Consider the following 15,875-nt stretch of genomic DNA (forward strand, 5'->3'; position numbering starts at 1 on the left):
TTTGAGCATCAGTACAGCCACAAGCGCTCATATACACGCGCACACACTCACCCCTATAAACGCACACACGCACACCCTACCCCTATAAGCACCTTCGAGAGACTAAGTCGGCATATCATCTTGAGATTTACGAAGTCACTGTAGGCGCCTCATCATCGACGGAAACGTCTTCTCCCATTGAAAGTACATCGCCGGAATCCTGAAATAAATCCAGGAATAATGCGAGCACCAGGATTTGAACTCTGCTGGATTGGGGATACCACTGTCCACCTATAACCAACTCAACCACAGGTTGATTTGAAAAAAAAAGAAAAAAAGAAAATAGGAGGTCTCGTAATTTGTCTTAGGGAAAAGGAGGAAAAAATGAAAAAGAAAGAAAAGGAAAAAAAAGGAAAAGGAAAAAACACTCACGCCACTGGTCTGACGCCAAACAGGAGGTCTCGTAGTTTGCCTCAGGGAAAAGGAGGTCTCTCGTAGTGCGGTGACCCCCTCAGCTCGGCCCAACGTTCTCCTGCCACGCGCCCCTCTACCTCGTAGCGCATGGAGAATCTTCCCGAACGCTCTGCCGCCTGCGCCATGGGCGCGCACAGCCCGCCACGAGGAGCGGCACGGACACGTCGCCGCGCGGCGCCCCACACGTGTACCCGCGCGCGCCTCCCCGGCCCCGTTCATAAAACCGAGGCCGTCGACTCCACCGCTCGGCACCTCTCTATCGCATCGCCAGTGCAGCACGCAGTCCATAGCAAGCAAGAGAAGAGAGAAGACCGGCTGTGAGGGAGAGATGGGCAGCAGGCTTGACGCGCGCACGCTCAAGGACGAGGTGGCGAGCATGGACCGGCGCCCGCTCCTCGACCTCGGCCACCCGCTGCTCAACCGCGTCGCCGACAGCTTCATCCGCGCCGCCGGAGTACGTGCCTTTTTTTCTCCAACCACCGTACACGCGTGCTCTGCTCCATCGTTTTTCTCCTGCTCGTCTCGTGTTTAACCGATCTGACTGCTCCGGGCTGGTATGATGGCAGGTCGGAGCGGCAAGGGCTGTGTCGCGGGAGGCATACTTCGTCGCCGTCGAAGGGATGGGAGGAGACTCGACGGGGCTGGACAGCACCGCCAAGAGGAACCATTTCTCGAGCGCCAGAGGTAATACCTCTTCTCTCCTGGACAGTACCTCTTTTCTCTCTGTTTCCGTTAAGCCTGAGCTGATGAACTCGACTCTCCACAGGGGATGACGGCCAGAAGTCGCTCGATGCAGTGGTAAGCTGCAAGGCTTGCTTTTCAAGGCTCAAATTATCTGTTTGGATAGCTGGTTCTTCTCCCTCTGACCACTAGCTCGCACCTTGATTTGCAGGTTAAATCGGCAAGCAAGGAGGCCATCCAGTGGGGTGAGAATTCATTTTAGCACCAACTAATTATTGTAGCTCAAACATTATTTTAGCGCACCTTGTAATGTGTATTGTTCTTCTGGCAGGATTGGCAGCCGGAGTCTACTCTGGGATAACATACGGTCTCAGAGAGGCCAGAGGACACCATGACTGGGTTGGTTTCTCGATCTCCAAATTAATTTTCTACCTGCTGATTCAGATCAGCTTCAGAATTAACTGGCTGCTAACTAACTTGTGCTTGTTGCCTTGATGATGCTGCAGAAGAACAGCGCAATCGCAGGGGCGATCGCCGGAGCGGCCGTCGCGCTGACAGGGGACAACGGGCACTCCGACCACGTCGTCCATTTCGCCATCACCGGAGCCGCACTATCGAGCGCGGCGACCATGCTCTCCGGCATATTCTAAGCCACGGAGCGCATCGGGCTAGGGCCAAGAAATTTGGAGCAGCTCTTGAAATGTAGTATTTCCCTTAAAATTTCTCCATGTACCTTTGACAGTTTGTGCACTCTGTCCCGTCTGCTAGCTCGCCCTGGAACCAAGCAAGTGCGAATTTCGTTAGAATTTCTGCTGTAATGTTTGCTCACTCTGTTCTATGTGTTCTATCTATGGCACTTGAGAATGCTCATGAGTTTGAGACCTTGAATCCTCCATGACCACAGATCTCCTTTTTTAACCTGGTGACCACATAGATGTCTAGATGACGATACGGACGGCCGTGAGATGCAATGCTGTGTCTTGAGATGCACGTAGTCTGCGAAGCCTGCATGAGCAAGAGCACACTATGTTGGGTAGCAGAGTTTATGCAGTTTTTATTTCCGGTGGTTGAACGTGGACGTAGCTCTCGACTAAATTTTCAGTTGGAAGTACGTGAAGATTTAAGATGCAAATGTGCTCTCTCAGACTATAACTGGATAAACCTCGAGAATAACATAGGTTTTTCTTTTGAAACAAGGCAAAAGACTTCCATTTTCATTGATTAAAAAGAGGCTTTAGACATAAGCCGATAGGCGGCAAACAAAAAGTCTACTCTCACCACGTAACAATACTAAAATGCTTCGCTCCAAGTCCAAAGATCGGCTTTCTCTTTGATTTTCACGATAACAAGGGAGGTCAGGGCGGAGACATTTTGGAAAGATCGGATTTCTCTTTGATTTTCACGATAACAACGGGAGGTCAGGGCGAAGACATTTTGAAAAATTCTTGCAGTACGCTCCTTTCAAATTTCTCATGAGACAAGCAAGGCGATAACAACGGAGGTCAGGGTGGAGACATTTTGAAATTGCGCTCCTTTCAAATGTCTCATGACACAAGCATCATCAGGGTGGTTGTAATAGGGAGTATCATATACCAGTATATATAAACTAGTCTATGATACTATATCCCTAATGCATAGTAGTATTATAAGTTGGTATCAGGGTGGTTGTAATAGGGAGTATCATATACCAGTATATATAAATTAGTCTATGATACTATATCCCTAATGCATAGTAGTATTATAAGTTGGTATTTGAAGGATTAAATTTATTGATATGATACTCAAGCCTCTCTTTCTTCATTTAATTCTATGCCACTTCATCAAACTTACTTAGTTGGCATGCATGATACTATCTATAATACTTTCATTACAGATAGCCTCATAGAGAGGATGCATTGCGCTCCTTCCAATAAGACAAGCATCATCAAGGAGGGGATGCATTGCGCTCCTTCCAATAAGACAAGCATCATCAAGAAGGTCATGACCTTTCTGTGGTCACCTCTCCATTAATCGCCTTGTTCCAATGAGACAAGCGCTTTGTTCCAATGAGACAAGTATTTTCAAAGAGGTGATGACTTTCCTGTGGGCACCTCTCCATTAACCGTCTTGAGCCACCAATCTCTAACCCATCCTATAGTCATCTCCCCATTAACCGCCTTGAGCCATCAATCTTTCTAACTGAGTTTCATGACGCCAAATCATTGGTGAGGAGTCAAGAATGCCCAGTCAATCCAAATCCAAACAATGAACCTATATTGGAATAGAAGGTGAGCAGCAGATTCTTGCACTTGCTTATAGAGAGGACACAAATTATAGTTTGGCCAACCTCGAAGCAGTAAACAATCGACTGTCCAAACATGATTTTGAAAGATCAACCAAGCAAAAAGTTTGCACTTCGAAGGAGCCCACATCTTCCGGATTATAGCACTCATTGAACAAAATAAGAGATCAACAAATTGTGCTATGTAAGTCGAGGAGGCGGAGTACTCACCATTGTCGATGAACTTTCAAGTTATGGTGTCTTGGCTACTCTGGTTGAGTTTTACATCAGCAAGCATCTCTTAAAGTGTTACAAATTGCTAAATATGGTCCAAGGTTAGCCCCTGCTGAGTGTCAATTTGATGGAGGTGGACCCAAAGGTTGTTGTCAAGAGCTTTTCTGATCAAGCACATTTTCTTTTTTGATAACTCAAAAATCTTTGGCGCAATGTCTTTAGGCCAGAGGCCTCCAACCATGGAGATTCTCAGAACTTAGCTTTGTTTCCATCTTCGATGTACACCCACGTAGCAGCAACGAAGAGATCTTTGTTGTTGCTAGTGCAAGGTGTTTCAGAGCCAGATCAAGTCGTACATGGATCGTCCCATTCGTACCAAAGCCAACACAAACTCAGGGCGGTTGCAAATTTTTGGAGGTTCAGCACTCTCAGTCCACCATAAATCTTGGGCTTGCATACAATATCTTAATTAACCTTACACTTTCCGCCGGTCATCTCATCACAGCCCGCCCAAAGGTAGGCATGTCGCAGGCTATCGATCTTCTTCATCACTTCAACCGAAAGATCAAGAGGTGTAACAGGTAGTTAAGCAGGATAAAGAGGTGCGTATCATAAGTGACCAATCATGAGTATCCTACTCTAGTTCAGGACATTTGTCAGACATATAAAAGGTTATTTATCTTTTTATGTTGTGCCTTATACAATCACCACACCAATTAGTTGACCATCCCATCGGAATTCAGCCTCGTGATGAGAACACCGACAGATGATGAACAACATGCTCACCCTTAATGTTGTTGAGGTGGTGTCCCAATGTAAGGAGCACGACGAGGCATTTGCCATGGACCGGTAGGGTGTAATTTTTGGGCACTTGTTAGTTTGAGACTTTTGTGTTGGATCGTTAGTTTAAGAATATGGTTAAGACTTCAGTTTAACTGCATGTGAGTACTCTTTAAGAATGTTACTTCAATTTAACTGCCTGTGAGTACTCCTAAGACTTGGATTTGTGGAAAACTTCCAATCTATTCATCGTACTCCAAGGGAGTGAGGTAAGCTATTTGGTTATTGACTAAGGGCATCTCCAACGCCGACCTTTAAATCAGACACCGCAACCATTCGCGGACCCGGAGGACTAGTTCATGGGCACTGATGCGGGAGCCAGTCATTCAAAGATAGTCACACAGATCCGTCTAATTTTTTTTCTGTCTGCACGCCCAAAATAGCTGCATATCTAATTTCATTTAGCTAAAAATTATTCAAATGTTCAAATGCAGCTATCGGGGTTAAAAATACAAGCTAGAGAGCCAAGTATGTGATTGGCCCACTGAAGGCCCATGACACATATAAAGCATGGCCAGAAGATACTGGGCCAAGCGGCTTTCTCATCAGCAATGGCATGTGGGTGAACTAAGTCCCAACATTCGGATAGAAGCCACCCGACTGTCGACCACCAGGCACTCGGCGGAGACGAGTGATGCAGTCGGCTATGCCTCCAGACTGTCACCGCCTAGGACACCTCTCGACCACAATGTCATTATAACGACAGTTATCCAGCGATGAAATAATTCAGTTAAATACGACAGTTACCAGTAGTAAATGCCAGGAAACAGTTGGCCACACCTGAGGCTATGAACATCACTAATACCATCCCATTATGTACCCCTATCTGCCACACTCTATATAAGCCGGGAGGGAAGTCACAGGCTAAAGGTTGAGCACACTTACATTGTACCCTACGCCAAGAGCAAACATCACCACAGGAGTAGGGTATTACCTCCACCTTAGAGGGCCCGAACCTATGCTCTTCCTGATAAACATGAGGTTTTGCAAATTCTTAAAGATATGAAGTTAAATGCTTCTTCAGGGCTAGATGGTCTTAATGTTGAATTTTACATGGCTGCTTGGGATTGGATAGGAGATGAGATTACCCAGCTTGTTATCAATTTTTATCTTACTGGTGTTCTGCCTCCTCACATTAATGATACTAACATTGCTCTTATTCCTAAGAAGTTGGTTCCTCAAGTCCCTATGGATTATCGTCCAATTAGCCTTTGTAATGTTGTTTATAAAATTATTGCTAAATCGCTTGCTAACAGGATCAAGCCTCTCCTGCCTGATTATATAGATCCTGCTCAGCAAGCTTTCATTGAGGGTAGAAGAATTAGTGATAATATCATCATTGCCCAAGAGATTACTCACTCTTTCTCCTTGAAATCCTGGAAACATAATTCTTTCATGCTTAAAATAGATCTTGCTAAAGCCTTTGATCGTCTTGAATGGAGTTTATTGTTTCTGCTCTTTCTCGGAAAGGGTTTGAAAGGATCGAGAAGAGGTGTCTAGAGGGGGGTGATTAGACACTAAGTGCCAAAAGTTGCAGTTTTTAATATTCTTAAGTTTAAGTGGAGTTTAAGCACAAGTTTAACAAACACAATACATATCAAGCAAGCATGCAATGAGTATATGAGCAGCGGAAAGTAAAGCATGCAACTTGCAAGAATGTAAAGAGAAGGGTTTGGAGTATTCAAATGCAATTGGAGACACGGATGTTTTTGTCGTGGTTCCGATAGGTGGTGCTATCGTACATCCACGTTGATAAAGACTTCAACCCATGGAGGGTAACGGTTGCGCGAGTCCACGGAGGGCTCCACCCACGAAGGGTCCACGAATAAGCAACCTTGTCTATTCCATCACGGCCGTCGCCCACGAAGGACTTGCCTCACTAGCGGTAGATCTTCACGAAGTAGGTGATCTCCTTGTTGGAAATATGCCCTAGAGGCAATAATAAATTGGTTATTATTATATTTCCTTGTTCATGATAATCGTTTATTATCCATGCTATAATTGTATTGATAGGAAACTCAGATACATGTGTGGATACATAAACAACACCATGTCCCTAGTAAGCCTCTAGTTGACTAGCTCGTTGATCAATAGATGGTTACGGTTTCCTAACCATGGACATTGGATGTCGTTGATAACGGGATCACATCATTAGGAGAATGATGTGATGGACAAGACCCAATCCTAAGCCTAGCACAAAGATCGTGTAGTTCGTATGCTAAAGCTTTTCTAATGTCAAGTATCATTTCCTTAGACCATGAGATTGTGCAACTCCCGGATACCGTAGGAATGCTTTGGGTGTATCAAACGTCACAACGTAACTGGGTGACTATAAAGGTGCACTACAGGTATCTCCGAAAGTGTCTGTTGGGTTGGCACGAATCGAGACTGGGATTTGTCACTCCGTGTAAGCGGAGAGGTATCTCTGGGCCCACTCGGTAGGACATCATCATATGCGCAATGTGACCAAGGAGTTGATCACGGGATGATGTGTTACGGAATGAGTAAAGAGACTTGCCGGTAACGAGATTGAACAAGGTATAGGGATACCGACGATCGAATCTCGGGCAAGTACAATACCGCTAGACAAAAGGAATTGTATACGGGATTGATTAAGTCCTTGACATCGTGGTTCATCCGATGAGATCATCGTGGAACATGTGGGAGCCAACATGGGTATCCAGATCCCGCTGTTGGTTATTGACCGGAGAGTCGTCTCGGTCATGTCTGCATGTCTCCCGAACCCGTAGGGTCTACACACTTAAGGTTCAGTGACGCTAGGGTTATAGAGATATTAGTATGCGGTAACCCGAAAGTTGTTCGGAGTCCCGGATGAGATCCCGGACGTCACGAGGAGTTCCGGAATGGTCCGGAGGTAAAGAATTATATATAGGAAGTGCTATTTTGGCCATCGGGACAAGTTTCGGGGTCACCGGTATTGTACCGGGACCACCGGAAGGGTCCCGGGGGTCCACCGGGTGGGGCCACCTGCCCCGGGGGCCACATGGGCTGTAGGGGGTGTGCCTTGGCCTATATGGGCCAAGGGCACCATCCCCAAGAGGCCCATGCGCCAAGAGATGGGAAAAAGGGGAGAGTCCTAAAAGGGGAAGGCACCTCCGAGGTGCCTTGGGGAGGATGGACTCCTCCCCACCCTTGGCCGCACCCTTCCTTGGAGGAAGGGGCAAGGGCTGCGCCTCCCCCTCTCCCTTGGCCCTATATATAGTGGGGAAAAGGAGGAGCAAACACACCTAAGGCCTGGCGCCTCCCTCTCCCTCCCGTGACACATCTTCCTCCTCCCGCAGCGCTTAGCGAAGCCCTGTTGGAATCCCGCTACTTCCACCATGCCGTCGTGCTGCTGGATCTCCATCAACCTCTCCCTCCTCCTTGCTGGATCAAGGCATGGGAGACGTCACCGAGCTGTATGTGTGTTGAACGCGGAGGTGCCGTGCGTTCGGCACTTGATCATCGGTGATTTGGATCACGACGAGTACGACTCCATCGACCCCGTTCACTTGAACGCTTCCGCTTAGCGATCTACAAGGGTATGTAGATGCACTCTCCTTTCCCTCGTTGCTGGTCTCTCCATAGATAGATCTTGGTGACACGTAGGAAAATTTTTGAATTTATGCTACGTTCCCCAACAGTGGCATCATGAGCTAGGTCTATTGCGTAGATTCTATGCACGAGTAGAACACAAAGTAGTTGTGGGCGTTGATTTTGTTCAATATGCTTGCCGTTACTAGTCTTATCTTGATTCGGCGGCATCGTGGGATAAAGCGGCCCGGACCGACCTTACACGTATTCTTACGTGAGACTGGTTCCACCGACTGACATGCACTAGTTGCATAAGGTGGCTAGCGGGTGTCTGTCTCTCCTACTTTAGTCGGATCGGATTCGATGAAAAGGGTCCTTATGAAGGGTAAATAGAAATTGGCATATCACGTTGTGGTTTTTGCGTAGGTAAGAAACGTTCTTGCTAGAAACCCATAGCAGCCACGTAAAACATGCAAACAACAATTAGAGGACGTCTAACTTGTTTTTGCAGGGTATGCTATGTGATGTGATATGGCCAAAAGGATGTGATGAATGATATATGTAATGTATGAGATTGATCATGTTCTTGTAATAGATGATCATGGAGCCCCAAGATGGAGATCAAAGGAGCTACATGATATTGGCCACATCATGTCACTATTTGATTGCATGTGATGTTTATCATGTTTATACATCTTATTTGCTTAGAACGACGGTAGTAAATAAGATGATCCCTCATTAAAATTTCAAGAAGTGTTCTCCCCTAACTGTGCACCGTTGCTACAGTTCGTCGTTTCGAAGCACCACGTGTTAATCGGGTGTGATAGATCCTTACGTTCACATACAACGGGTGTAAGACAGTTTTACACAGCAAAAAACACTTGGGGTTAACTTGACGAGCCTAGCATGTACAGACATGGCCTCGGAACACAGAAGACCGAAAGGTCGAGCATGAGTCGTATAGAAGATACGATCAACATGATGATGTTCACCGACGTTGACTGGTCCGTCTCACGCACAGATCGGACACGGCCTAGTTCACTCGGATCATGTAATCACTTAAGATGACTAGAGGGATGTCTGTCTAAGTGGGAGTTCATAAGATGAACTTAATTATCCTGAACATAGTCAAAAGGTCTTCACAAATTATGTCGTAGCTCACGCTTCAGTTCTACTATTTAATTATGTTCCTAGAGAAAATTTAGTTGAAAGTTGATAGTAGCAATTATGCGGACTAGGTCCGTAAACTGAGGATTGTCCTCATTGCTTCATAGAAGGCTAATGTCCTTAATGAACCGCTCAGTGTGCTGAACCTCGAACGTTGTCTGTGGATGTTGCGAACATCTGACATACACGTTTTTGATAACTACATGATAGTCCAATTAAACGCTTTAGAGTTGAGGCACCAAAAACATTTTTGAAACGTCACGAAATATATGAGATGTTTTGAGGGCTGAAATTGGGATTTCAGGCTCGTGCCCACGTCAAGAGGTATAAGACCTCCGACGATTTTCTTAACCTGCAAACTAAGGAGAAAAGCTCAATTGTTGAGCTTGTGCTCGGATCGTCTGAGTACAACAATCATTTGAATCAAGTGGGAGTTGATCTTCCAGATAAGATAGTGATGTTTCTCCGAAGTCATTACCACCAAGCTGCTAGAGCTTCGTGATGAACTATAATATATCGGGGACATGTATGATGATCCTTGAGATGTTCGCGATGTTTGACACCGCGAAAGTAGAAATCAAGAAGGAGCATCAATTGTTGATGGTTAGTGAAACCACTAGTTTCAAGAAGGGCAAGGGCAAGAAGGGATACTTCATGACACGGCAATTCAGCTGCTGCTCTAGTGAAGAAACCCAAGGTTAAACCCAAACCCGAGACTAAGTGCTTCTGTAATAATGGGAACAACCACTGGAGCAGAATTACCCTAGATACTTGGTAGATTAGAAGGCTGGCAAGGTCGATAGAAGTATATTGGATATACATTGTGTTGATGTGTACTTTACTAGTACTCCTAGTAGCACCAGGGTATTAGATACCGGTTCGGTTGCTAAGTGTTAGTAACTCGAAATAAAAGCTACGGAATAAATGGAGACTAGCTAAAGGTGAGCTGATGATATGTGTTGGAAGTGTTTCCAATGTTGATATAATCAAATATCGTACGCTCCTTCTACCATCGAGATTGGTGTTTGTGTTGAGCATAGACATGATTGGATTATGTCTATCGCAATACGGTTATTCATTTAAGGAGAATAATGGTTACTCTATTTATTTGAATAATACCTTCAATGGTCTTACACCTAAAATGAATGGTTTATTGAATCTCGATCGTAGTGATACACATGTTCATGCCAAAAGATAGTAATGATAGTACCACCTACTTGTGGCACAGCCACGTAAGTCATATCGGTATAAAACGCATGAAGAAGCTCCATGTTGATGGATCTTTGGACTCACTCATTTTTGAAAAGTTTGAGGCATGCGAACCATGTCTATTGGTGTATATATGCATGAAGAAACTCCATGCAAATGGACTGTTTGGACTCACTTGATTTTGAATCACTTGAGACATGCAAATCATACCACATGGGCAAGATGACTGAAAGCCTCGGTTTCAGTAAAATGGAACTAGAAAGCAAATTGTTGGAAGTAATACATTTTGATGTGTGCAGTCCAATGAGTGTTGAGGCATGTAGTGGATATCGTTATGTTCTTACTTCACAGATGATTTGAGTAGATGTAGAGTATATTTACTTGATGAATCACGAGTCTGAATTATTGAAAGGTTCAAGTAATTTCAGTGTGAAGTTGAAAGATCATCATGACAAGAGGACAAAAGATCTATGATATGATCATAGAGATGAATATCTGAATTACGAGTTTGGCACAAAATTAAGACATTGTGGAAATCGTTTCACAACTAATACAGCCTGGAACACCATAGTGTGATGGTGTGTCCGAACATCATAACTGCACCCTATTGGATATGATGCATACCATGATGTCTCTTATCGAATTACCACAATAGCTTATGGGTTAGGCATTAGAGACAACCACATTCACTTTAATAGGGCACCACGTAATTCCGATGAGATGACACCGTATGAACTATGGTTTAGAGAAACCTAAGCTGTCATTTCTTAAAAGTTTGGGGATACGATGCTTATGTGAAAAAGTTTCAGGCTGATAAGCTCAAACCCAAAGCGGATAAATACATCTTCATAGGACACCCAAAACAGTTGGGTATACCTCCTGTCTCAGATTCGAAAGCAATTGTTTCTAGAATCAGGTCCTTTCTCAAGGAAAAGTTTTTCTCGAAAGAATTGAGTGGGAGGATGGTGGAGACTTGATGAGGTTGTTGAACCGTCTCTTCAACTAGTGTGTGGCAGGGCACAGGAAGTTGTTCCTGTGGCACCTACACCAATTGAAGTGGAAGCTTATAATATTGATCATGAAACTTCGGATCAAGTCACTCCCAAACCTCGTAGGATGACAAGGATGCGTACTACTTCAGAGTGGTACATAATCATGTCTTGGAAGTCATGTTGCTAGACAACAATGAACCTACGAGCTATGGAGAAGCGATGGTGGGCCTGGATTCCGATAAATGGCTCGAGGCCATAAAATCCGAGAGAGGATCCATGTATGAAAACAAAGTGTAGACTTTGGCAGAACGGCTCGATGGTCGTAATGCTATTGAGTACAGATGGATTTTAAAAGGAAGACGGACAATGATGGTAAGTATCACCATTAAGAAAGCTCGACTTGTTGTTAAGATGTTTTCCGACAAGTTCAAGGAGTTGACTACGATGAGACTTTCTCACTCGTAGCGAAGCTAAGAGTCTGTTGGAATTATATTAGCGATTACTGCGTTATTTATGAAATATTGCAGATAGGATGTCAAAACATTGTTTCCTCGAAGATTTTTCTTGAGGAAAGGTTGTATGTGATACAACCGGAAGGTTTTGTCAATCCTGAAAGATGCTAATAAGTATGCAAAGCTCCAGCAATCCTTCTAGGGACTGGAGTAAGCATCTCGGAGTTGGAATGTATGCTTTGATAAGATGATCAAAGATTTTGGGTTTATACAAAGTTTATGAGAAACTTGTATTTCCAAAGAAGTGAGTGGGAGCACTATAGAATTTCTGATAAGTATATGTTGACATATTGTTGATCAGAAATGACGTAGAATTTCTGGAAAGCATATAGGGATATTTGGAAAGTGTTTTTCAATGAAAACCTGGATTAAGCTATTTGAACATTGAGCATCAAGATCTATAAGGATAGATCAAAACGCTTAATGGTACTTTCAAATGAGCACATACCTTGACATGATCTTGAAGGTGTTCAAGATGGATCAGTCAAAGAAGGAGTTCTTGCCTGAGTTGTAAGGTATGAAGTTAAGACTTAAAGCTCGACCATGGCAGAATAGAGAGAAAGGACGAAGGTCGTCCCCTATGCTTAAGACATAGGCTCTACAGTATGCTATGCTGAGTACCGCACCTGAAGTGTGCCTTGCCATGAGTCAGTCAAGGGGTACAAGAGTGATCCAAGAATGGATCACAGTACAGCGGTCAAAGTTATCCTTAGTAACTAGTGGACTAAGGAATTTTCTCGGTTATGGAGGTGATGAAGAGTTCAACGTAAAGGGTTACGTCGATGCAAGCTTAACACCTATCCGGATAGCTCTGAGTAGAGATACCGGATACGTATAATGGAGCAACAATTTAGAATAACTCCAAGTAGAACAGTTATTTGGAATAGCTCCAAATAGAACGTGGTAGCTGCATCTAGGAGATGACATAGAGATTTGTAAAGCACACACGGATCTGAAAGGTTCAGACCCATTGACTAAAACCTCTCTCACAAGCAACATGATCAAACCCAGAACTCATTGAGTGTTAATCACATAGTGATGTGAACTAGACTACTGACTCTAGTAAACTCTTGGGTGTTAGTCACATGGCGATGTGACCTATGAGTGTTAATCACATGGCGATGTGAACTAGATTATTGACTCTAGTGCAAGTGGGAGACTGTTGGAAATCTGTTGGAAATATGCCCTAGAGGCAATAATAAATTAGTTATTATTATATTTCCTTGTTCATGATAATCGTTTATTATCCATGCTAGAATTGTATTGATAGGAAACTCAGATACATGTGTGGATACGTAGACAACACCATGTCCCTAGTAAGCCTCTAGTTGACTAGCTCGTTGATCAATAGATGGTTACGGTTTCCTGACCATGGACATTGGATGTCGTTGATAACGGGATCACATCATTAGGAGAATGATGTGATGGACAAGACCCAATCCTAAGCCTAGCACAAAGATCGTGTAGTTCGTATGCTAAAGCTTTTCTAATGTCAAGTATCATTTCCTTAGACCATGAGATTGTGCAACTCCCGGATACCGTAGGAGTGCTTTAGGTGTGCCAAACGTCACAACGTAACTGGGTGGCTATAAAGGTACACTACAGGTATCTCCGAAAGTGGGTTGGCACGAATCGAGACTGGGTTTGTCACTCCGTGTAAACGGAGAGGTATCTCTGGGCCCACTCGGTAGGACATCATCATAATGTGCACAATGTGATCAAGGAGTTGATCACGGGATGATGTGTTACGGAACGAGTAAAGAGACTTGCCGGTAACGAGATTGAACAAGGTATCGGGATACCGACGATCGAATTCTCGGGCAAGTATCAGTACCGTAGACAAAGGGAATTGTATACGGGATTGATTAAGTCCTTGACATCGTGGTTCATCCGATGAGATCATCGTGGAATGTGGGAGCCAACATGGGTATCCAGATCCCGCTGTTGGTTATTGACCGGAGAGTCGTCTCGGTCATGTCTGCATGTCTCCCGAACCCGTAGGGTCTACACACTTAAGGTTCGGTGACGCTAGGGTTATAAGATATTAGTATGCGGTAACCCGAATGTTGTTCGGAGTCCCGGATGAGATCCCGGACGTCACGAGGAGTTCCGGAATGGTCCGGAGGTAAAGAATTATATATAGGAAGTGCTATTGTTTCGGCCATCGGGACAAGTTTCGGGGTCACCGGTATTGTACCGGGACCACCGGAAGGGTCCCGGGGGTCCACCGGGTGGGGCCACCTGCCCCGGGGGGCCACATGGGCTGTAGGGGGTGTGCCTTGGCCTATATGGGCCAAGGGCACCAGCCCCAAGAGGCCCATGCGCCAAGAGATGGGAAAAAGGGGAGAGTCCTAAAAGGGGAAGGCACCTCCGAGGTGCCTTGGGGAGGATGGACTCCTCCCCACCCTTGGCCGCACCCTTCCTTGGAGGAAGGGGCAAGGGCTGCGCCTCCCCCTCTCCCTTGGCCCTATATATAGTGGGGAAAAGGAGGAGCAAACACACTAAGGCCTGGCGCCTCCCTCTCCCTCCCGTGACACATCTTCCTCCTCCCGCAGCGCTTAGCGAAGCCCTGTTGGAATCCCGCTACTTCCACCACGCCGTCGTGCTGCTGGATCTCCATCAACCTCTCCCTCTCTCCTTGCTGGATCAAGGCATGGGAGACGTCACCGGGCTGTACGTGTGTTGAACGCGGAGGTGCCGTGCGTTCGGCACTTGATCATCGGTGATTTGAATCACGACGAGTACGACTCCATCAACCCCGTTCACTTGAACGCTTCCGCTTAGCGATCTACAAGGGTATGTAGATGCACTCTCCTTCCCCTCGTTGCTGGTCTCTCTCCATAGATAGATCTTGGTGACACGTAGGAAATTTTTTGAATTTATGCTATGTTCCCCAACACTCCTTGCCCTTACAAACTCCTTGGTTCAACTCCACAATCTTGTCGGAGGCTCCCAAGTGACACCTAGCCAATCTAGGAGACACCACTCTCCAAGAGGTAACAAATGGTGTGTTGATGATGAACCCCTTGCTCTTGTGCTTCAAATGATAGTCTCCCCAACACTCAACTCTCTCTCACAGGATTTGGATTTGGTGGAAAGAAGATTTGAGTGGAAAGCAACTTGGGAAAGGCTAGAGATCAAGATTCATATGGTTGGAATGGAATATCTTGACCTGAACACAAGTGTAGGTGGTTCTCTCTCAGAAAATGTGTATTGGAAGTGTAGGTATGTTCTGATGGCTCTCTCTACGAATGAAGAGTGGGTGGAGGGGTATATATAGCCTCCACACAAAATCTAACCGTTACACACAATTTGCCAAACTCGGTGGGACCGAATGGTTAAACTCGCTCGGACCGATTCGGCAAACTTAGTGACCGTTAGGATTTTCGGTGGGACCGAGATGCAACTCGGTAGGACCGATATGGTTAGGGTTAGGGCATAATGTAATCTCGTGTGACCGATTACACAAACTCGGTGGGACCGATTTTGATAATAAGCTAACCAGAGAGTTGGTCAGGCAAACTCGATGAGACCGATTACACAAACTTGGTGAGACCGATTTTGGTAATAAGCTAACCAGAGGGTTTGCATTGTAATCTCGGTAGTACCGATTGCTCAAACTCGGTGAGACCGATTTTGGTAATGGACATACACAGAGAGATTACAATCCCATCTCGGTGAGACCGAGATCCCTATCGGTGAAACCGATTTGCTAGGGTTTGTGGCAGTGGCTATGACATCTGAAACTCGGTGGCGCCGGATAGATAGAATCGGTGGGGCTGGGTTTGACTTTTGGTTTAGGTCATATGTGGATGTGGGAAGGTAGTTGAGGGTTTTGGAGCATATCACTAAGCACTTTGAGCAAGCAAGCCATTAAGCAACATCTCATCCCCTCTTGATAGTATTGGCTTTTCCTATAGACTCAATGTGATCTTGGATCACTAAAATAGAAAATGTAGAGTCTTGATCTTGAAGCTTGAGCCAATCCTTTGT

The 15,875-nt window shown here is 45.2% G+C and overlaps 1 protein-coding gene across 1 annotated transcript; it reads left to right on the forward strand.

The window, feature by feature from the left end:
* Positions 1–688: 688 nt before the first annotated feature.
* On the forward strand, positions 689–2,022 carry LOC125507784 (outer envelope pore protein 16-2, chloroplastic-like). Its single transcript, XM_048672280.1, has 6 exons — positions 689–907; positions 1,020–1,137; positions 1,220–1,251; positions 1,346–1,379; positions 1,466–1,533; positions 1,641–2,022. The coding sequence occupies exons 1-6, from the start codon at positions 782–784 to the stop codon at positions 1,782–1,784; spliced, it is 522 nt and encodes a 173-aa protein (XP_048528237.1). The 5' UTR covers positions 689–781; the 3' UTR covers positions 1,785–2,022.
* Positions 2,023–15,875: the final 13,853 nt, after the last annotated feature.

The sequence above is a fragment of the Triticum urartu genome, chromosome 5 (genome assembly GCF_003073215.2).
Source record: "Triticum urartu cultivar G1812 chromosome 5, Tu2.1, whole genome shotgun sequence".
NCBI classification, from domain to species: Eukaryota; Viridiplantae; Streptophyta; class Magnoliopsida; order Poales; family Poaceae; genus Triticum; species Triticum urartu.

Bases quoted from the DNA above. Each gene is read 5' to 3' on its own strand.
- LOC125507784 (XM_048672280.1), top strand. From the start codon at position 782: ATGGGCAGCAGGCTTGACGCGCGCACGCTCAAGGACGAGGTGGCGAGC. The intron at 1,252-1,345 runs GTAAGCTGCAAG...CTTGATTTGCAG, and splicing joins AGAAGTCGCTCGATGCAGTG to GTTAAATCGGCAAGCAAGGA. The intron at 1,534-1,640 runs GTTGGTTTCTCG...ATGATGCTGCAG, and splicing joins CCAGAGGACACCATGACTGG to AAGAACAGCGCAATCGCAGG.